This window comes from Acomys minous, assembly GCF_964271855.1.
Source record: "Acomys minous genome assembly, chromosome: 1".
In the NCBI taxonomy this organism is placed as follows: Eukaryota; Metazoa; Chordata; class Mammalia; order Rodentia; family Muridae; genus Acomys; species Acomys minous.
The window spans coordinates 154368322-154391980 of NC_140483.1; the positions used below are offsets into that span (position 1 = coordinate 154368322).

At 43.5% G+C, this 23659-nt stretch overlaps 1 protein-coding gene across 3 annotated transcripts in view; it reads left to right on the plus strand.

The window, feature by feature from the left end:
• The window catches only part of KIAA1958, a 139647-nt gene that overhangs the window by 101806 nt on the left and 14182 nt on the right, over positions 1-23659 (plus strand). For 2 of the 3 annotated variants that reach the window (XM_084750152.1, XM_084750151.1), the window contains one exon: positions 13110-13282. In XM_084750152.1, coding sequence (XP_084606278.1) covers positions 13110-13282 — 173 coding nt within the window. Of the gene's footprint in view, positions 1-13109; positions 13283-23659 lie in introns of those variants that run through there. The other variant, XM_084750149.1, reaches the window with a different exon arrangement.

Genomic DNA, 23659 nt, shown 5'->3' on the forward strand with positions numbered 1-23659 from the left:
CTCTGAAATGATAGGCTGTTGATGAAATCCCTGGTGCAAGACAGTTGTTTTGTTGTTGTTGTTGTTGTTTTGTTTTATTTTGTTTTTTTGAGAAAGGGCTTTGACTGGAGCCTCAGAACACAAGTGCGTTCTCTCTCTCTCTCTCTCTCTCTCCCTCCCTCTCTCTCTCTCTCTCTCTCTCTCTCTCTCTCTCTCTCTCTCTCTCTCTCTCTTCTGGAGACTCTCGGCTGCTTCCTTAGGCCCTTTCTGGCTGTGCTGAATGGGCATCCTTCATCACAACAGGAAACCACCCCAGGGAGATGAGATGAGGACCTGTGTCTTCCATCGTGTTAGCACGAGAACCGGGTGAACCCAGGCACCCTGACCCCCCTTCCCCCCCCCCCCCCCCCCCCCGTCCGTATATAAAAACGTGATAACTTTAGAGAAGTCCCACTTACATGGAAGTTAACTCTGAGTTAAAGTGCTTCTTTTCTAAACTGTATTTTTAACTTGTTTGGTTGTTTTTTAAGATTAGGTCTCACTGTATAGCTTTGGCTAGCTGGAACTCCATGTAGACCAGTTTGGCTTTGAACTCACAGAGATGTGCCTGCCTCTGCCTCTGCTTCTGGAATGCTGGGATTAAAGGTGTGCACCACCATGCCCAGAATTAACCCTCACGTATTTGGTTTTTTTAATAGGCTATTTGAATGTGAAACTTAACTTTTCATTGTATAGAGTTATGTCTTGATTTTAGCCATACTGCATTGTGAAATGTGCATTAGAATAACATCTACTGTAATTGTTTTTTAACAAATGCCACTCAGCTTGTCCCACTATGGTTTTCAATTATAAATGGGAAGGCACACTACCCACATCTTCCAGTATTGGATTCCAGGTGCAGGGAGTTCCTTTTTATTGGGCATTCTCTTGGAGATCCAGGTCTACAGTGTCTGTATTATTGGTTTGAGATAAGATGTGTACTATTTCACCTTCAGTCAAAAGGATTAAATTTTCATCAACATAATTAAGACTTTCTTGAGTGGATTAATTTAGTGACAGTAAGAGGGGAAACGGGAGCCAGGTCTATAGCAGGGAGGTTAGAAATGCAAAGTGTGTTTCTTGATTTTTGTTTTTGTTTTTGCGAGACAGGGTTTCTCTGTTAGCCTTGGCTTTCCTGGACTTGCTTTGTGGACCAGGCTGGCGTGAACTCAGCGATCCGCCTGCCTCCCTCCCGAGTGCTGGGATTAAAGGTGTGCACCACCACACCCACCACACCAGCTCTTCTTGTATTAGCTTGACTTTTCTTCTGAAAAGGAATTGAAGCATAAGAGATTCCACAGACATAATTTACAAATAGTATTTATCATAATCAATGGAGACAATATCAAATTTTAGGATTTTTAAAAAAAAGTACAGTGTAATTACTTGTCTTTTTATGGAATGTCTGTCTTGATATGACACTGGAATTAGCATTTTTACCATTTTGCATTTGTTTCGGTGGGAGCTTTGAAAATGCTTTGGCCTAGTTTCCTCATTTGTGATATGTAGAATTAGGAAGAATCCTCACATTTACTGTGCACAGTGTTTTAGTGTCTGTTGACTTTGTGTGTTGTAACATTTTATAAATCACACCTTACTTTCCTAAATAATTTATAATTGATTATTTATATTGGATGTTCATACTTAATATTAGTCCAGCCAGATTAACTTTATCTAACTCAACTTTTATACCTACAATCCAATATGTTACAACTTTTAAAATAGCATTTATAATTTTTTAAAAATTGCTTTATAAAGCATTTGTTATTTAAAAAAAAACTTGCCAAAAACCATTACAATTTCTATGCATTGTGTGATAACTGAGTGGCTTCAAGGCTTCGCATGTTCTAGATACTCCATCCTGTTCATAAAGGTGCCGTGGGATAGTTAACCATTGCTGCTGTCGCCTACTGTGTGTGTGTGTGTGTGTGTGTGTGTGTGTGTGTGTGTGTGTGTGTAACTGGAGATAGGAGTGCTTTGTCTAGTATTTTGGGCCAGCGCTTGCTGGCTTCTGTGGAAGGAAATGTGGTTGTCATGCCAAACTGTTGTCTCATGTGTCTCATTCCAGTCCAGAGAACTTTCCTTCTGCACACCTGAAAAAAAAAAAGAAAGCAAGAATTCTGTTTTGTTTTGTTTTTAATTACTCTGTCACTGAGACTTCAAATTCTTTTATACTTGAGCATTTTTACAGAAAAAAATCTAGTAGGGTGGCAGTGGAGCCTGGCTCAGGTAGTTTTAGGTTGAACGGTGTGCAGCAGACGCCTACGGGGTGCACACAGTATCCTAGCTGCTCAGCGTGGCTCATTACTAGAATTGCATCTATACGAACAACTAGTAATGTAGAGAGGCCGGGAAGATGGCTCCTCCAGAGGACCCAAGTTCAAATCCCAGCTTCCACCTCAGGCCAAAACCTCCGCACATACTTACACATAATTGAAAGTAGTTCAAAGTGAGGCTAAAAAAGAATACTTATAATTTATACCGTCCAGTTCCTAATGTCAGCTTTTGTATCCAGTATTTACTTAGGGCTGTGAGTGTGTTTTGTGCTAAGTCCGTCAGGTCTTTCAAATCTGTTCAGTTCAGTTCCTGGTGTCCCCCACGTGCCTCAGTGGTTCTACACGCACTCTGAAGACGAAGAAAACAGCTTCAGCACATTATACTTGGTCAAAATTGAACACGGGGAAATATCAGTATACTCTTACTGTTCTCTTACGGTGGACATTAGACTAGTATAAAATCTTAAGCAAAGAGGACTGCTTCCTAAAGAGCTTTTTTTACAACAACGTGCTGAAATTCCTCACTTAGTACAGAGTTTCCTCCTGTCAATTCAGTAGGTAATAATTCTAAGGTAATTAAAGCCTTCCTTTAATGAAGAGATAATCTCCTGAGCTAGAGAGAGGCTTTTTGTGTGACTATCGGGGGCTTAGTGACAGCCAGGGCTGTATCTGGACACATTGGTGCTGGAATAACTGATTTAATTCTAAGATTATTAAAACTAATTCATCAAGTTCCCTGCCATGCCTTTGCTTAGAGCAGCAGTTCTCAACCTCTGAGTCACAACCCCCGGGGGGCGGGGGGAGGGGCGGGGTTGACTGACCCTTTCATGAGGGTTGCATGTCAGATAGAGATTTACTCATAACAGTAGCAAGATTACAGCTGTGAAGTAACAATGAAATGGTTTTATAGTTGGGAGTCACCACCACATGAGGAGCTGTATTAAAGGGTCACACCATTCGGAAGGTTGAGAACCACTGGCTTGGAGAAAAATGCAGATTTAACCGTGAACATTTCTGCCAAAATATGCTTTGAATGCCCGCCCCTCCACAAGGTAATAAAGCAATAAAGAGAAACTGAGTTCTGTGTGGTGTGGGGCAGCACTGCCATTGCCACCTGCCCCCAAGTCACAAGAGCATCTCTTGATGGCCGAACTGGGAGATTTCAGACACCAAAGACTGGCATGGTCCGTCCCAATAGTGACGGCTCTGGGTTAGCAGTTGACATATGTTTTAATGCTGCTCTCAGAGTTATTTTTCACCCTTGGATCTTCTGTTTTGAATCTCTCTTTATACTAAGTCCTTTATGTCCAGAGCAATTATTTTGAACAAATAGTATGTATACTTGGTAAGTTTTTAATTTATAGTTTCCATTTTTCCCCATGACTATAAGCATATTCATTGCCAAAGTTGGACATAGAACTGCCAGATCAGCCTTGTTGTGAGTGATTGTTTTCCCTCTGTGCATGGTTGATATAGACATTTAACTAAAACCCCATAGGCCTGAAGGCTGGCAGAGACTCTGGCTGGCCATATTCAAGTTTGCCAGCATCAGTATGTGACTAAGTGTGTACCACAGAGGAGGATCATGCTCTTGAGTGGCCTGGAGGCTGTGTTCAGCTCCAGTGAGGTTCCTTTTGTTAGGAATTGTAGAACTGTGTTTGCAGTTCCTTTTCTTCCGTTACTAAGGACTTAGGGAATAAAAGGACAGATTTATCATTTTAGTTTCTAGGGTTTAAGAGCAGGCATCTATTTGGAAGTTCTATAACCACAGTGAATGCTGAGGGGGACCATCATGGACACAGGGCTGGGGGACTGTCGTGGACAGACACAAGGCTCGGCTCTTTAGGGACCTGTTTCCTTGCCTAGGCTGGTCGATTGACGTTTCTCTGTGTGTTCTTTTAGCCACTGGCTTCTATGTGATTTATGTGGAAGAAACCACACATGTGTCCGTTTCACCCAAATAATATTTTTAAGTTTCGTTAAGCTGCTACAATTCTAACAGGAAGAAGTGAAGGGTGAGGTGGGCTGAGGGAAACTGCTAACGTGTCAGGCGTGTGATGCTCTTTAGTCACTTGAAGTCACTTGATCTCTGCCTGTCAATGTGTGTAATAATTTAGAACTTTTTGTGACTAAGAGTGTATGGTATTGCTTCCATTGTTACTTCGCTGCTCACTGACCTCTACACTAAGATGTTTCATTTTTATCAGCTCACTGTTTTTGCTTCATGACTGTCCGTGTACTTGTGTTTTAAATAAAACTCTAGTTTTGTGTCCCAGTGGTTGATTCCATCACGTGTACAATGTTTGCCTCTAATGTGTGAGATTTTCTTTTTCTTTTTTTGTATTTGTTGGTACAGCCTAAGATGTATGGAAATAATCCAGTAACTTCAGCCACTGCATGTTGATGGTGTATCCGTGAGAGGCTGTTCAGTCACACCATCTTTTCTGTATTGGGGCATGATGACCAGTTTTTAGTTAATAAACTATTTTCTGCAAAGTAGCTGTTTTTGTAATTCCACCAATTTAAAAGCAGGCCACAGACTGGGGGTGGGGGTGGAGGGAATCAAATTGTTGGCCTGGTAGACGGCAGTGACCCTGGGATGTGGTCAGTATGTACAAAGCTAAGCACTCTGTATCTATAGCCATGAAGGGGCAGTCCTGGAAGAGGAGGCATGTATGTACACAGCTCTTTACACAAACCTCGGACAGTAATAAGATTCCTTAGTAATGGATCTCTAGCTGCTGTATTCATGGGGTTTCTGTAGCCCTGTACAGAGCAGAGTGCTCCACAGCAGATAGTTAGCTGGCTGCTGTGTTGGTTTGTTGACTGTGGAGGGTGTTCAGGCCTGTCTGTGTGTGTGGAGGCCGACGGTCAGAGTCAAGTGCTTGTCAGTTGCTTCTCCACTTTTGAGACAGGATCTGTCAATTAATGAGGAGCTGGATTTTATTCCAGTTGCCTAGCCACTGAGCCCTCGGCATCCCTTTGTCTGTCCTCCAGCACTACACGGGAGCCGCTGAAGCAACCAGCCTTTCACACGGGAGCCTCGGAACCAGGCTTTCCCACGGGAGCCCCCGAACCAGGCTTTCACGGGCCCTCGTGCTTTTACAACCCCCTTTTATTTCACCTTTTCATTTTTGAGATGATACGTAGCTCAGGCTGGCCTAAAATTTGTTACATAGCAGAAGGTGGACTCGGACTACTGATCCTGTAGAGTCTGCCTCATGTACTAAGATGTCCAGGTCTGTTTCTGTGTGTAGACCTGTTAGCCCTTTCTCTCTACCTCCACAAAGGGGTTTGTGTGCTTTTAAAATAAAGTTGTACTGACGTAAGTACACAACTGCAGACTGGAGAGATAGTTCAGAAGTTAAAGCACAGCCTGGGTGTGGTCCCCAGCATCTACATGCATCCCACAACTGCCTGTAACCCCAGTCCTAGGGGATCTTATACCCATCTGGCCTCTGCATTCACCAGGTACATACATGGTGCACATACATACATGCAGGTAAAACGCCCACACACGTTGAATAAACACACACGCACACACACACACACACACTTTAAAGCCACACCTTTAGGTCCAGCACTCCAGAGGCAGAGGCAAGTGCATCTCTGGGAGTTTCAGGCCAGTCTGGTCTACAAAATTAGTTTCATGACTGTTAAATAAAGAAACCCTGTCTTGGAAAACAAAAAGAGCCGGGTGCAGTGGCGCACGCCTGTAATCCCAGCACTCGGGGAGGCAGAGGCAGGCGGATCGTGAGTTCGAGGACAGCCAAGGCTATGCAGAAAAACCCTGGGGTGGAGGTGAGGGTTTAAAGCAAGCATGTGTTAGATCCTAGGCTTCCTTATCTTCAGAAAAATGTTTTTAGTCAGATAAGATTCTCCGCATGTTGTTTACTACATTTGGCATGTGTGGCGTTGTTCTTTGAACAAAATAGAAAATGGTTCCTCAGTGCTTAATCGTGGACATCTTTGTCGGTCACTAACGTGATCTAGTAACAAAAATGCCAGGCACTAGGGAGACAGCTTGGCAGTTACAGATTTTGCCTCCAAAGGCTAAGTTCAGTTCCAAGAATCATGTCAAGTGGCTGATAAGTGAGATTAGGGGGTCTGACATGCCTAACTTCTGAGGGCTCCTGTGCGTATACTCCCCCACACACATATGATTAAGAATAAAATCGTCTTTAGAAAAAATAAGCACCTGAAAGTAGAATGCTAGTATGAAAACAGGCCCTCAATATATAAAGGAAAAAAGGAAATTTTACTTTGAAAGGGCCACAGAGCCTACTATTTGATCCCCAGAATGAGGACAGCAAGGGAGGGAGATGGATTGAGATTTGTAGCCCTGGCTGACGTAGAACTTGCTGTATAGGTCAGACTGGCTTTAAACTCAGAGCTCTGCCTTCCTCTGCCTCCCAAGTGCTGGGATTAAAAGTGTGGACCACCATACCTGGGTGGACCTTAGTGGGTTTTTGGATTTGATTTTGGTTTGTTTTTCAAGACAGTTTCTCTGTGTGTAGCTTTGGCTGCCCTGGAACTTACTCTGTAGACCAGGCTGGCCTTGAACCACAGAGGAGCCACCTGCCTCTGCCTCTTGAGTGCTGGGATTAAAGGTGTGCGCCACCACCTCCTGACTTCCTTCAGGACTTCCTAAATGCAGTTATAAATAGACAATTAAAAATAAACAATTAAAATTGGTATCTTAAATTTTCCCTTTCAAAGTAAAATTTCCTTTTTTCCTTTATATATTGAGGGCCTGTTTTCATACTAGCGTGTAAAAGGGTAGCGCAGCTTTTAATGATAGCCTATGAACAAGCATTATTTAATTATTTCTCCACTAATGAGCTTTTGGTAGACATCTTTATATTTGCATACCTATTTCCACACTCAGCTAAAATTGCTCAACGAAAGTGTAGCTGTAGACATCAGAGAATGCAGCCTCTTCCCTGTATTCTTCCCGTGTTTGTATGCACTGGGCTTTTTGTTTTGTTTTAAGTTTTTGTCAGTTTGTTAAGTGAAATGCATCTTGTTTTATTTTTAATGTCTGGCTGTTATCAATGTGTCTCGGTGTTGGTGTTTCTTCTGTGAGTACCTGTCTGTCATTCTGAGTCCATTTCCTAGTGAGCCGTCTTTTCCTCACAGGTTTCTAGAAGCTTTTCCTATGTCCTTTGTTGCATATTTTATAAATATTTTCTGTTTGACTCCCTGCCTTTTAAATTTCCTCAGCACCAGTGTCTGATCTGCTCACCTGCCTGTGTGCCTCTGAGCTGTATCGTGCTGACAAAGGCTTTACTGCTGTACTCCCCAAAGTATGCAAATTGTCTCCTTGCGAAAACAGCTTTGTAAAAAGCCATTTAGAAATGTGTGTGCCTGTGTGTGTTGGGTGGAGTTAAAATATGAACCAATTTTGTTTTTTTTTCTGACTTGACACCCAATTAATTAGAATAAATAGCACACTGAAGAGTCCATATTTGTTTTGCAGTCAGATTTTGAGCCTTTACTGTGTGTCTAGCATGTACTTACACACCAAAGACTGCTTCTATACTAGTAAGTGACATTTTATCAGGTTTTTAAATTATTTTTGTTTGTTTTTCAAAAGAGGGTTTCTCTGTGTAGCCCTCGTTATCCTGGAACTTACTGTATAGACACGCTAACCTTAAATTCAGAGATCCACCTGCCTCTGCCTCCCCAGTGCTAGGATTAAAGGTGTGTGCCACTATGCCTTGTTTAGTTTATTACATTCTTGTAATTATATCTTAGGGCCAGGCCTCCCAATTATTATTTTTATAACTGCCTTCCTTTTAAACTTTATTTACAAAAAAAATTTTTTTACTCTCTCTACTAAGCTTTAAGATTAGCCTATCCAGTATTATACCAGGAGGATTTGGGTTAGGATTAAATTGAATTAAAGATTACTTGAATAAATTAAATACCTAATTGACCCCTCCCACCCACATTTATTGTATATAACACTATCCAGAAAGCATTTTTAACTTTAAGGAGTTTGGGGTTGTTTTTACACTTAAAGTACACAGAAAAAAAAATGCACAGATCATTAGTATATAGTTTTACTGATTTTTCTATGAAGCTGGAATTATAAAGGACTGGCCGACTTTGTCCTTGCCAAACTTGGCAGTCAACTCTCCTACATCCAGTTTGTCCTGGTTGGACAGTATTCTGTCTGTAATTGACAAAAGGACATTTTCTCGCTCTGTCACTATCTTGCCACATATGAAGAAGCCTTTGATGCTCTTTGACGTAGAATGGGATGCTGCCAGGAGCAGACCTGCCGCATGTCAAAAAAAGCCCTAAATTAATAAAATCTTTAAATGCCATATTCTGTAGATCTCTGAGGTTTTTAAAGACTATCTGTCTTACCTGAATTGTTTGTTTGGGTTTTTTTGTTGTTTGTTTTTTTGTTTTTTGTTTTTAGCTATTTTCCATCTGCCCATCTGTGAAATATTTTTTTGTATCTAACATGATCAATAGTTTGCTTATCTGATTGGTAATATGCACTTCTTACTTATCCTAAACAGTTGGTAATAACAGCTTTCAAAAGGAGTAGAACTTAACATTGTACGAGGCGTGGTGGTGCACACCTCTAATCCCAGCACTCAGGAGGCAAAGGCAAGTGGATCTCTCTGAGTTCAAGACCAGCCTGGTCTACAGAATGAGTCCAGGAGAGTCAGGCTACACAGAGAAACCCTGTCTTGAAAAAAAAAAAGAATTACATAGGTACAATACCTTAGCAAGTTGTAACCAAATATAATCTTAAATCTTTATTAACATATGAAGATCTATACCAATATAATATTTTTGGCTTATTAATGTTCTTTGGTCTAAAAGTCGATTCAGTAGTCTACCCGTTTACTCATCATGCCTAAACCAACCCTCTAAAACAATAATAAACATCTGTCACCCATACAATGACAAAAAGCCATTCACCCCTTTCTTCCCCCAGGAATGGTATGTAGTTTTCTTTTTGGAGGGCCAAAGAAAATTGGGATCTTGTCCAGTCTTAAGAAAGCCAGGAGGAGGGGATGGAGAGATGGCTCAGCAGGTAAGAGCCAACTGCACTTCCAGAGGTCTTGAGTTCAATTCCCAGCAACCACATGGTGGCTCACAACCATCTGTAATGTGATACGATGCCCTCTTCTGGTCTGCAAGTGTACATACAGGCAGAGCACTGTAAACGTAATAATAAATAAATCTTTAAAAAGGAAAGAAAGCCAGGGGGAAACAAACACAAGAAAGAAAGCGGGGGAGGGGGTGGGGGGTGGAGTTAGAGGAAGTAGGGGACTGAGTGGGGATTGAGCCACAGGTAGAGGTCCAAGGAAGACCAGGAGGAGGAAGCCGGAGATGAGGAAAGCTGCAACGTGCAGGTATCGCTGGGATGTTGGCTACTTTATTGAAATAACGGGGACAATTGGGGAGCAGAATCTACACATTTAGACAGTAAAGTCTCAAACAAAGCTTTCAACCAGACATGAGGGGTAAAGAAATCAGCATTTAGACTACACAATAACCTTATGCCTACAATCCACTTTCTGTAAGCTATGGAAGACTGTTTTAACTTTATAATTTTTTTTAGTACATTTTGGTAAGTTGTATCTTCTTGGCAGGCATGTGTGCTTCTTATGGAACTTTTAGGTATATTGATCTCAGGTTGTTTGTTTGTTTGTTTGTTTTCCTCACTCTTTGTAAGCTCTAATGATAATTTTCACTTCTGGTGTGAAAATCTCTATTCCCTCTCCTGTCCCTTGCTAATATTTAAAATCTTGTCTTTTCATGTTTGTCTTGGTATTTCTTTTTTTATTGTAGATTTGCTATTCTACTCATTTCTGATTTTGTTCCTTCTTTCAACTTATCTTAGTGTATTCTGATTCTTTTTCCATATAGTTTGATAGTTTGTTTTCAGATCTCTACAGCTGATGTTATATTTGCTTTGTGCCATGTGACCTAGATCCAGGACATGCTGTGCTGTTATCACCATGCAGTTTGAAATACCTTCTTACCCGGTGAATTCTCTCTGTCTTCAGAGAGAAGATAGTGTTTATTATATGTATGAATATGGCACTTTTATATCTGTGTGTAGTGTTGACTATGTTCCTATTTCTTTATGGTGGTGGCTCATCTTTGTGTAAGGATGCCCCATGGTCTTAGTTATCCAATTATCTCAGGGGTCCTGGGGGGATCTGTTTTGTGAATTCACTGTCTTTGGAGGGCTAGTAGGAGTGTGGGACCACTGCTGTGCTTGTGTGCCTTGGCAAGCATCAAGTATGTTGTGTGCTCACGTTTTCAAACTCAAGTCCAGTTAGTAGTCACTGGTAGGAATTCAGTACTATTGAGGGTTCCCACTTACACATTTGTACAGAACTCCTTTGGCAGGCAGTGCTGAGCACAGGCTCTGCTAACGGGGTTCCCCCAGCAGTAGTGAGTTCTCAGACAGGTTTCCCCTCACACGGATAGAGGGAAGGCCTAGTGTATTCAGAGTATGGTGCTGTTCTTTCAGAGAACTCAAGTTTGGTTCCCAGCACCCAGATGGTGACTGTTGTCCTTTCTGAAGGTTAGTCCAAGTAAATGTGAGGAACCAGGATGTTTGTAATATGCCGAGGGGGCTATCTAGATTATTCTCACTGAGATTGTGTCCCTCCAATACCTGGTCCGTTGCTGTCGTGGCCAGCACACACCATCGAACTTGAGTCTAGGTCCTGGTTCTATCCGTTGCTAGCTCATGGCATTAGCAGCACCTTCCTTCTGCCGTGACGTATCGTTGGTATATATCTGATGCGTGTATGAAGCTGCTGTGCTTCTGGTGCTCTTCCTTGTCTGTAAGACAGATATAATCATGTACTTGTTTACAGGTTACACACCGGTTTACTGTCGACACACAGTAGGCTTCCGTTGCTGTTAGCTACGATGGTCACAGGTTGTATTAATGTCAGGAAAGTCCTGCAGATACTCAAGTTAGGTGGGTTGATGGAGGTGGGGAAAGAATGCACCTTCATGGTGCTTCGGACAGCACTTGTGCCCAGCGTGTTCACTCCTTTCAGTACCTGTACTTGGTAAGCAGTTGGTGTGTTCCACAGTTGTGGAAAGTGACATCTGGTGGTTTTTTCCTTTTATAGCTTATTTTTATTTTATGTGCATTGGTGTTTTGCCTGCGTGTATGTCTGTGTGAGAGTGTCATATCTTGGAGTTACAGACACTTGTGAGCTGCCATGTGGGTGCTGGTGAACCCAGTTCCTCTGGAAGAGCAGTCAGTGCTCTTAACCACTGAGCCATCTCTCTAGCCCCTGTGACGTCAGGTTTTTAAGGAGCATAGAGAGCATCACCGTCAGAGCACGTGCCTAAGGAGAGAGAAGGCAGATGTGGAAACATGGAAAAGGAAGGCTCTGGTATGCAGACAGCTTCTCTAGGAGCAAGGTGGAGTTGTCCAGAGTGTGTTGAGGGGCTGCGGAGATGCTCATGGTCAGGAGCTCTTCTAGAGGTTCGAGTCTCAGCGCCCATGTGGCAGCTTACAGCCATCTGTAACTCCAGCCTGAGGGAACTCGACACCCTCTTCTGGCCTCATCAGGCACCAGGCACACACACACATTGTACAAAGGCACAGATAAAACAACCATATATATTAAAATAAATACTTTGTAAAGTATGTTGATTGACTCAAGGGCATTTCTCTCTCTCTCTCTCTCTCTCTCTCTCTCTCTCTCTCTCTCTCTCTCTCTCTCTCTCTCTCTGTGTGTGTGTGTGTGTGTGTGTGGTGTTTGATGTTCTTCGATGCCAGAGGATTCTGGGTCCCCAGGATGCTGGGAGTTTGGTTCAGAGGAAGCCCTCCCTCAGTGGGAACCATGAAAACCAAGGTGGGTTAGGTGAACTGAAACCAACTTGAAGACTGAACTACCTTTATCATTTTGTGTTTGAATGTACATAACTCAGGGATGCTTTGTTTTCACCAGATTCCAGAGTGTAAGGAAAGGGCAGCTAATGGTTATGGACTTGGTTTTCTTTTTGACAATTTAAACTGTCTTTCGGGGGGGGGGGCTATCCTGATTACTCCTCCTTCCCTTAACACTGCTGTCATTTCGCTTTCCATTCTGATTTGAAACAGTGATGGTTTGTGTCAAGGCTTACATCAACCAAACTCTCCCACCATGCCCATGTGCAAGGGTGGGGTGTAGGTGTGTGTACATCATTCCTTGTGGGAGGCCTTGAGAGGAAGTGCTAGCTCCACTTAACTCACGGCTGCTCCAGATGGCACACAGGCCATTTGAAGCTGTATTAGCAAGGGGACAAGTATTCTTCATGCGCTGAAGCTTCCTTGCAGTCTTCCCCCTCCCGTCTTTAAAAAAAAAATATTCCCTAACTATTCTTTCCTTCCAGTTTTTTTTTCTTTTTCTTTCTTTCTTTCTTTCTTTCTTTTTTTTTTTTTTTTTACTGTCAGTAGAAATGCTACCTTTTCTAGTGAAAAGTTTCGAATCTTCTAGTATTCCATCCTGTTATTGAAATGTTTGTCAGTGTGTCCGCCAGTACACACAGCACAACCATCAGGGCTAGGTACAAGGTGTAGATTCTTGTACCTGAGAACAGTTTCTTGAGACACGGTCTCACTGTGTAGCCCAGGATAGCCTCGAGCACACAGAGATCTGCCTGCCTCCCAAGAGCTGGTATTAGCGGTATGCCTCACCACTAGAGATGGCTAGAAATTTCAGTTCTTAACAGTCTTTTTGGAGTTCTTTGCTATTTAATGTCAGCCCAGGATGAAGCTCACTGAAGAAGGGAATGGCAAATTAATGTTTTTATTGTTTTTATTTCTAGCTTATTCTACTAAGCTCAACAAATTTCCTGTATTTAATATTAACGATGACTTGAATGATCTGTGTACCAGTGCAGTGAGCCCAAACACCACCAAAGCCACGAGGTACGCCCTAAATGTGTGGCGCTACTGGTGCATGACCAACGGGCTCAAAGATCACACGGACATCACCAAGGTAAGGGCCGCTAAGTCTTCTGGCTGACTTCACTGAGCCTCCAGGTGCCAGCCACTGTGCTGACTGCTATGGGAAACACTCATGAAAGAACATGAAATACAAAGAAAATTGTCCACAGAACCAGGTAGAATTTAGAAAGTGTTTAATGAATGTATGTTTGTTACAGTGTTCAGAAGAGTGAGCTCAGCCATGTTTCCAGCAAGAGGTAGGAGTTGGTAGAATTAAAAGACAGGAGATCAGTAGAGCGAACAGTGTGAGGAAGAGTGAGATGGAGAGGGCAGAGCCACTGCTGCAGCACGGCGAGGCCAGAACAGGCATCGGTGGCTCTTAAGTGACAAGCTCCAGGTCTTTGGTTTGGTTTGGTGTTTCAAGACAGGGTTTCTCCATGTAGCCCTGGCTGTCCTGAAACTCACTCTGTAGGCCTTGAACTCAGAGATCCATCTGCCTCAGCCTCTCAAATGCTGGGATTAAAGGTATGTGCTACCACGTCCACCAAGCTCTGGGGCTTGTAAACACTTAAATTTCTTGGCTTTTCATACTGTGGGACCTGATTATAAGAGCTGTGAGAATCTAGGGTCAGGCAGAAAGGACTGTTAGAATGTTTTTAGCAGGAAGGAACATAATAAAAATGGTATTTTAGAGAAACTAAATGGAAGCTATAAACAAAATGGTTACTTAGTACTCTCGGTCCCCAGTCCCCACCCCTTTGTAAAATGAACTCTTTTTTGTTTGTTTGTTTTGTTTTTCAAGACAGGGTTTCTCTGTGTAGCCTTGGCTGTCCTGGACTCTCTTTGTAGACCAGACTATCCTCGAACTGACAGCGATCCTCCTGCCTCTGCCTCCCAAGTACTAGGATTAAAGGCGTGTGCCACCACGCCCGGCCATAAAATGAGCTGTTAAGAGCTCTTCTGACTTAAATTATCTGAGAATTTGTTAATAGTAGGGGAATCTAAAACATGGGGAAGTTGAATAGAAAGCCACTGTTTTGGTGTGAATACAGTTACTCTAAGCCAGGGTGCAGGTGGATCTGTCCACCAAGTAGTTGGGTTGTGAGTTTAAAACAATGGAAGCGGTAAGCTGGAAGCGTAGACCCACGGGTCTCACGGAGAGAGGCCATTCCATGCAGCCTGGAGGCGCGTAAGCTTTCAGGGTTTGGGTGGTGTGCTTGGAGAATCGGTCAAGTTGGCATAGAAAACCTGGCAGCATGGTGCTCTAGGTAGTGTGAGAGCCCTTCTGTCACACGGAGGATAGAGGCATCCTGGGGTGAGAGCAGAGGAAAGGAAGGGAGGTGAAGCTGACCAGTGGTCACCGTTCCTTCAGAGGGCAAGACTGGAAATGTCACGGAGGGAAGAGCCAGGTACATGAGTGACTGCATCGCATTTGATAGAGGAGGAACTTTGGGCTCCTAAAAACGCTCTAGGTTCATTTGTTAAAGCGCTCACCATAAAAGCACAGGGACCTGAGTTGCCATCCCCAGCATCCCCAGCATCCCACAGAAGAAGCTGGCATGGTGGATGCCCAGTTAGAGCTCAGTGGCCCAAGTTCAGGGAGAGACCCTGCTTCAATGTACCTATGGCCTCCATATGCATGCACTACTCCATGAATATGTATACACACAAAAACACACACTCATCCAAGACAGGGAGGTGGATTGGTTGAACTGAGCCTAGGTAAAAAGCAGGCTCTGGGGCCACCATGTGTTAATGATCTTTTCAGGGAAACATCCAAAATGTAGGCTCAGAGGGGTTTTGATAATTAAGATCAGCTGAGTAGGTGCGTGTATAAAGAATCATTGCCAGGGCGAGAGGGTGGCCTACCCGTTAAGAGCATCTGCTGCTCTCCCGTAAGAACCTGAGTTTGGCATGTACGCGGCCTTCTATAATTCCAGTTCCAGAGGATACAGCGCCCTCTTCTGGCTCCCACAGGCACCGCACGCATGTGGTACAAAGAAAACATTTATACACATAAAATAAATGTTAAAGTTCACAGTGTCTGGCATTTAATGAAAATTACCAAACATGGAAAAAAGTAGAAAATATAACCCTTAAAGAGTGAATCAAGTCTATGCTGGTGGCACTTACTTCTAATCCTGACACCTGGGAGGCCAAGCTGAGCTACATTATGAATCTCTGTTTCTAAAAGGGGTGGGGTCGGGGCTGGAGAGATAGATCAGTGGTGAAGAGCAGGCATTGCATTTGCTAAGGACCTGGGTTCAGTTCCCAGCACACATAACTGAGTAACTCACTCGTAGTGTGTAATTGCAGCAGTCAGTGCTCTCTTCTGGATCCTGCAGACAGCTGCACTCATGTGACTGTATCCACACACATACACGTAAGTGAAAATAAAATAAAATAAATGATTACCAAAATCTTAAAAATACATAGGAGAGAAGGAGCTGTTCAAAGAGATCATAGCCATGTTCTTAACCAGTAATAAAAGAAACTTAAGAGCAGCTAGAACAAAAGGAGAGATTATCTACAGAGTCAAAGGTAGGAACGAGAGATTTGTCCCTGGAAACCAGGCAGTGAAAAGGTATTGGGACAGCTGCTTTCATTATTGATGGGAAAATAATTTCAGTATCCACAGTGAAAATGTCTTTCAGAAAGTAAGATGAGGGGCTGGAGAGATGGCTCAGTGGTCAAGAGCACCAGCTGTTCTTCCAGAGGACCCAGGTTCAGTTCTCCCAGCACCCACATGGCCATCTATAACTCCAGTTCCAGAGGATCAGACACTTTTACATAGACATATATGTAGGCAATAAAATAAATATAAACAAGTCCTTTTTTAAAGAAGTAAGATGCAGTAACACCTTGTGAAACATTCAGCGATGAGGGGATTCAGCAGCAGCAGACCCGTGCCTGGAGAGACATTGTGGCCTCCATAGAAAAGGGAGAGGAAAGCGCCTGGGAATGTAGTCCATCACAAGCAGAGGGAAGCACAGGGAACACGGCTCCTGGGTAAATACGCGGGTGCTTTAAATCTCCCCATGGAATAGCATTGACTTTCTAAACAAAAACGGCAATGAGATAAAATAGAACATAGTAGTGAATTGATCCAGAAAAGAAGAAAACGGGCAAAACCAATTCTGTATGAGCAAATCTGCAAGCCGCAAACAAGGGGGTCACATTTGTAACCAGCCAAAAAGAAATCTGCCCACCTAAAATTTTACACTGCCTCTCCTCTCTGCTTTCTCCAACTCTTTTTTTTCCTCCTCTCCCCCCTTTTCCTCTCTGTCCCCCCTCCCCAGCTTCTTTCTTTCTCCCTGCCCTCCTCTCTCTCGAAGAAAACAACTAGCCAGGCTGTTGTGGCACACTCCTTTAATCCCAGCACTCAAGACGCTGAGGCAGGCATTTGAAGCTAGCCCGGTCTACAGAGAGAGAGTTCCAGGACAGCCAGGGCCACACAGAGAGCCCCTGTCTCAAAAAACAAACAAGAGAGAGAGGGGGTACAGGGAGGGGGGAGAAGAGAGAGAAGGGGACAAGGGAGAAGAAAAGGGGGGGGCAATATTTTGCACTGCAAAGACATAAGCAAACATGGCAGCAAAGGAAGACCCATCAGGCAAGAAAGAAGTTCTCAGTAACAGAGCCTTGATTTATGATATTGAAATTGTATGTGCCCCTGTCCATAACAGGATTAAATTGCAGATCACTAACTAAAAGGACCCTGATTCTGGGAAGTTATTAAATGACCCACAGATCAAGAAGAAACCACAAAGGAAATTATAAGATATCATGAATCAAATGAAAATTAAACCACAGCTTAGGATGTATAGAATGCTCTGGAAGCAGGTAGGCTGCCTGCAGACCTTCACGTTTCCTTCTGCTCCTCCAAACCTAACCCCCCCCTTCTAATCCCCAGTTCTGCAGCAGGCCACCCGTTGCAGCCGCCCTTCCTCCTCTGCCCCGTCTTAGGGTTTCATTGCTGAGAAGAGACGCCATGACCACAGCTATTCTTATAAAGGAAACCATCTAACTGGGGCTGCCTTACAGTTGCAGAGGTTTAGTCCATAATCATCATGGCGGGAACATGGCAGCCTGCAGGCAGACGTGGTGCTGGAGGAGCCGAGAGCTCTACATCTTGATCCACAGGCAGCAGAAGGGGACAGTATGTCAGTATGTGTCTTCCTCAAGCTCTGGATCAAAGGTGTGTTGTCTTCCTGCCTCAAGATCAGATCAGGTGTGCCCTCCGTTGCTGGACTGTAGTTCATTCCAGATATAGTCAAGTTGACAACCGAGAACAGCCATCACAGCCCCCATCTTCCCCCTCACCTCCCTCACCCCCTCTTTGCTTTATCTGAGACCCCAACTTCAGCACATACTCCCAGGGAACCCACAGGCCACTCTGACCGGGAAAGCGAGCGCACTACCTGTAGATTTTCACCTCCCTCCATTCCTCCAAGTGCAGCCTTCAGTACCATCCCCAGCGCTGGAGCAGTGGCCTCTCCTCCCTCTCTGCCCCGTTCCCAGGCGACTGAGCAGATCTTGGCGGAGCACCCTGCTTCCCTCCCTCCTGTGGACCTCCTTACTCCCTCCCCAGCCCAGCCCCATCCCTAAGTGTCAGCTCCCAGTGCCCAGAAATAGATTTTACCTGGAAAGCCAGTGACCACACCTATCAGGAGCCCAGAAGGATTTCTCCCAGGCATCACACAGCCACCACACTCTCCTGAGAACCATCTTAGGGCAACAGACACCAAGGAACAAAACACCCACCGAACAAAGGCAAGGCCAGATGTCAGCACCTGGAATTATAATCTTCCCAATCCCAGATGCCTAGATGGGAGCATAAGAGCACAATCAACTAAGAGCCAGGACAGTATGCCTCCATCTGAGCCCAGTGAACCTACCACAGCAGGCCCTGAGTGTTGCAACGTAGCTGAAGCACAAGACAAAGGCTGTGAGATAGACTTTATGAATATGATAGAGGTCCTGAAAGAGGAAATTAATGAATTCCTTCAAGGAGCCAGTGGAAGGAAATGAATATGACAGTTCAAGACCCGAAAGTGGAAATAGAATCAATAAAGAAAAATCTAAACTGAGGGAAATCTGGAAATGAAACCTTTGGGACTAGAGCAGTGATGTCAGAGGCAAACCCCAGCAACAGAATATCAGAGATGGAAGAAAGAAGCTCAGACGTTGAAGACACAGTAGAAGAAATGGGTACCTCAGGCAGAGCAAATGTTAAATCCAAAACACTAGGACAAAGCATCCAGGACATCTGGGACACCGTGAAAAGACCAAATAAAAGAATAAGAGAAATAGAGGAAGGAAAAGTTTCCCAGGGCAAAGGCACAGAAAGTATTTCCAACAAAATCACAGAAGACAGTTTCTGAAGGAGATGCCCATCGAGGTACAGGAAGCATACATAATATCAAATAGTCTAGACCAGAAAAGACAATCCTCTCAGCACATAACAATCAAAACACTAAAGGTAAAGAACAAAGAATATTAAAAGCTGCAAGGGAAAAACAAAAAGTAACATAAAGGTAACCCTATTAGAATGACACCTAATTCTCAATGGAGATTCTAAAACCAGAAGTGCCAGGACACATGTTGTACAGACTCTAAGAACCACAGATGCCAGCCCTCACTGATACCCAGCAAAAGTTTCTATCACAATAGACATAGAAAACAAGACAGCCAATGATAAAGCCAAACTTAAGCACTGTCTACAAACCCAGCCCTAGAACTAAAAGGTTCTAGAAGAAAAATTCCAAATTAAAGATGCTAACTACACCCAAGAAAAAACAAGGAATAAATCATCTCAAACCAGCAAATCAAAAGCGGGGAAGTACACGCAACAACATAAGAAGAGTCAGCAGTCGTCGATTATTGATAACTCTCAACATCAATACTCTCAATTCCCCCAAGAAAAAGACAAACAGAACTGATGTGAAACCGGGATCTATCCTTCTGTACCATCCGAGAAACACACCTTAATGTGAAGGGTAGACATCACCACAGGGTGAAAGGATGGAAAAGGCTTCTGAGCAAATGGACCTAAGAAGCAAGCTAGTGTAGCCATTTTAATATGTGACAGAATAGACTTCAGACAAAAGCTAACCAGCAGAGGTAGGGAAGGACACTGGATGCTCATCAAAGGAAAAATCCACCAAGAAGACAAGGGCAACCAGGTTTGTAAAAGAAACATTACTACAGCTTACGTCACACACTGATAGTGGGAGACTTCAGTACCCCACTCTCACCAATAGACATAGTATCCAGACAAAAACAGAAATGCTGGCACTAACTGATGTCATGACCCAAATGGACCTAAGAGATATTTACAGAACAAATACCAAAACAAAGAATATACCTCCTTTTCAGTATGTCATACAGCTTTCTCAAAACTTGACCACGTACTCAGACACAAAGCTATTCTCAACACATAGGATAAAATGAAAACAACATGTGAATCTTAACTGACCAACACGGATTAAAGCTGGATATGAACAGCCAGCCACAGTGGCGCACGCCTTTAATCCCAGCACTTGGGAGACAGAGGTAGGTCGATCTCTGTGAGTTTGAGGCCAGACTTGTCTACAAAGTGAGTCCAAGATAGCCAAGGCTACACAGAGAAACCCTGGCTCAAAATAATAATAATAATAATAATAATAATAATAATAATAATAATAATAATAAATTATTATTATTATAATAGCTGGATATCAACAACAGAGACAACAGAAAGCTTACCAACTCACAGGAACTGAACAGCTCACCCTGAATGGAAAATGAGTCAAGACAGAAATAAGACATTTTAGAATTGAATGAAATGAATATACAACACACCAGACCTATGGGTCACAATGAAGGTGATTCTGAGTGGCAAGTGCACAGCACTAAGTGCCTACATTAGAAAAGAGAGAGAGAGATCTCACACTAGTAACTTAACAGCACAGCTGGTAACTAGAATGAGAAAAGAATCACACACAAAAGTACCGAGAGCAAAAATAATGAAACCCAGGGCTGAAATCAGTAGAAACAAACAAAAGCAATCCGTGACGCAGAGTTGATTATTTGAGAAAATAAGACTGACAAACTTTTATCCAAATTAACTAAAAGATGGACAGCGATTATCCAAATAAAGTCAGAAATGAAAAGAGGCGCATAATGACAGATACTAAGGAAATGCAGAGAATCATAAGGACAGACTTTTAAAACTTGTATTCTATTAAATTGGAAAATCTAAAATAAATGGTCAAGGGAAAGAACACAGGGAAAGACAGCTAAAGTTACAGACCTTCTGAGGGGTAGTATGGAAAGCTACAGTGGAAGCTTTCTAAAATATATACGTACATGTGGGCAATCTAAGTGAAATTGCCGAATAATGGGGGGACAGGGCCCCAACTGGACATCTCCTGTCAGCAAATGAAGCTTCCAGTACTGGGGTTGGCTTACATCTAATTGTGTTGTTGTCACTAAGCAACCCAGGCTGTTACCAGGACTCTAGCTTGTTCTCCACAAACTGACAGCAAAGCCTCATTGCTGAGGACAACACCTGTACAACCCACTGAACACGGAGAATTTGCCTGGTGCCTACATAGAGACTTCATCCCTACCTTCTAACAGCTTTGCTACAGGAAGGAACTCTGCAAAAGATATGTAAACATTTTTCGAGACAGGGTTTCTCTGTAGCCTTGGCTGTCCTGGACTCACTTTGTAGACCAGGCTGGCCTGCAACTCACAGCAGTCGTCTGCCTCTGCCTCCCTGAATACTGGGAGTAAAGGCGTGAGCCACTGCGCCCACTTGTGCCTACTGTTATAAACCTAGCCAGCCACCTATGGCTGGTGTGGCCATAGACACAACGGAGAACCTATTACTGCCGTGTTTCTAAAGCAGTATCATTTCTAACCACATTCTAAACACGTAGCCTTCTATCCACAGTTGAGTGTATCTCATTCCTCATCAAAACAGCTTTCCTTTGCAGCAGATGAAGACCACCATAGAAATCCGCAAATAATTAAAATGGGAGGACTGCCTGTTGGGTCCCCTGCAGTCGACACATCTACAACACAGCTTCTCTCCTTAGGCTCAGGGGACATCATGGAAGAGAGGGAGGAAGAAGCCTTAGGGCCACAGGGCCAGGATGTCTCCTACACATGTGACAGGGAGGCTGTACCCATGAAGTCTCCAGGAAATGCTCACCTAAGTGAGACTGCACAGCAGCTCCACTTGTCATGGCAGTGTGGATGGGGGGTGCAAAAGGCGCCGTCCTTAGATGGAGAGCTGCAGGCAATCAGTGGCTGCAAAAAGGGCTCTCGGGGACAGCCCCAAGAAGGGTTAGCCAATCCTAAGGAGTCACTCCTAAACACATGCACATAGAAATAATAATAAATTAACTCAGCATGTTATATATGTGTGTGTAACATACATACATACGTACATACATACATGTGTATAGTAAAGAAATGTACAAATTTTGAGTTCATTCTGTGAGACAACATAGTTTCCAAATATAGACATAGAAAGTACACACACACACACACACACACACACACACACACAAATAAAACAATAAATACGATATCATGATTTGAAATGTAGTTGGGCCATGAGTTGCAGGGGGATGAGAGGAATTACATCGAGAGAGAGAAGGAGGAGTGGAAATGATATAAGTATAGTACTTAATATATTATACTATATATAGTATAAAATCTCAAAAAAGTAGAATATTTACATTAAAAATAGTTCAAAGGGGGTTGGAAAGGTGGCTCAGTGGTTAAGAGCACTGATGGCTGCTCTTCTAAAGTTTGAATCCCAGCACCCACATGACAGTTCACAACTGGCTGTAACTCCACTTCCAGTTTTGACACTCTCCCACAGACATATACATGGAGGCAAAACACAAATGTAAATAAAATAATTTTTAAATAATTCAAAGGTTCAACATTATATTATTTATATTTTACCACAATTTAATAGACTTAAATAAATTACTGGATGTGGTGGCACACGCCCTTTAATCCTAGCACTCAGGAGGCAGAGGCAGGTGGATCTCTGTGAGTGTGAGGCTAGCCTGGTCTACTGAGCAAGTTCTTGGACAGCCAGAGCCAGGGCTACACAAAGAGTCCTGTCTTGAAAAACAAAACAAATGAGAGAAAGGGAGAGAGAGAGAGAAAGAGAAAGGAAAGTTTGCAAATAGTTTACCCAGGTTGCTCTGTGGTTCAGAATGCTGGGATTTCCGTGTGTATGTCACCGTGCCTTGCTGTTGGTCATTGTTACATAAAAGAAGCCAAGTTTATAAACTGCTGCCAGCCCTTCCCCACATGACACGATAAGTCAGCTCTCAGTAGTTGACGGAAAGTTACTTCTTGCAATGTCTTTTTAGGAGACGGAAGACCTTAGCGATGGGAAATATTTGACAAGCAAACCAGTGTGAGAAACAAAGAGGGTGGCAAGCGCAGGCCAGAATGTACCGCTTCTTGTGTGCAAACAATACTCTCTGTGTGGGCAGACACTTCTGGAACTGCCTGCTTACTGTGGTTTTATTTTGAAGCGTGTGGTATTTTGTGGAAACCAAGAAAAATGTTGTGTGTGTATGTCTGCGGCGTGTTCCCACTACTGAACACATTTATCAGCACACAGGCCGCCTTTATCGAGTCAGGCTTCTTGTTGGTGTTCGAGTCATCAAGTGCAGCTCTTGCCTTCAAGGAGCTTTAGTCTATTTGAGGCAACAGGCACACAATCCACCTGCCACTGGGGAGCACCAGTGATGGCTAACCTTCCTCCGAGACTTCAGGGCACTAGAGTAGATATTTCTAGAGGACTCTGTGGGCAGCACCAATCATGGGCTGGGCTCCAGGACTGAATACAAGGGAGAGAGGAGGGCTGGGGATGCAGCTCAATAGGTCGGTTGCTTGCCTAACCTGCAGAAGTGCTGGGTTCTGCCCCAGCACCACGTAAACCAGAAGTGGTGGTACACGCCTATGAAGCCAGCACTCTGGAGGTGAAGGCAGGAGGCTCAAGATAGAAAAAAGGGGGGGGGGTGCTCCTCTGTTCTTGATGTAAACAGGAAGCCTTGCACCCCTGCTGCCATTCTTTACTGTTTCCTCCATCAGGCGGCTTCTTGTGTGGCAGTTGGTCATGGCGACCAGAGATATAACTAACACATAACTGTAATACAAATGCAAGGGCCAGGGGAGTTTAGGAAAGGTAGAGACAGATCTACAGCCACGTGTGGTGGCGCACGCCGTTAATCCCAGCACTCGGAGGCAGAGGCAGGCAGATCTCTGTGAGTTCAAGACCAGCCTAGTCTACAAGTGTCTGGGACAACCAGGGCTACACAGAGAAGCTCTGTCTTAAAAAACAAACAAACAATAAAGAAAAAAGAGAAAGAAATGGAGTTCATTCTGTGAGACCACATACAGCGTTTTCAAA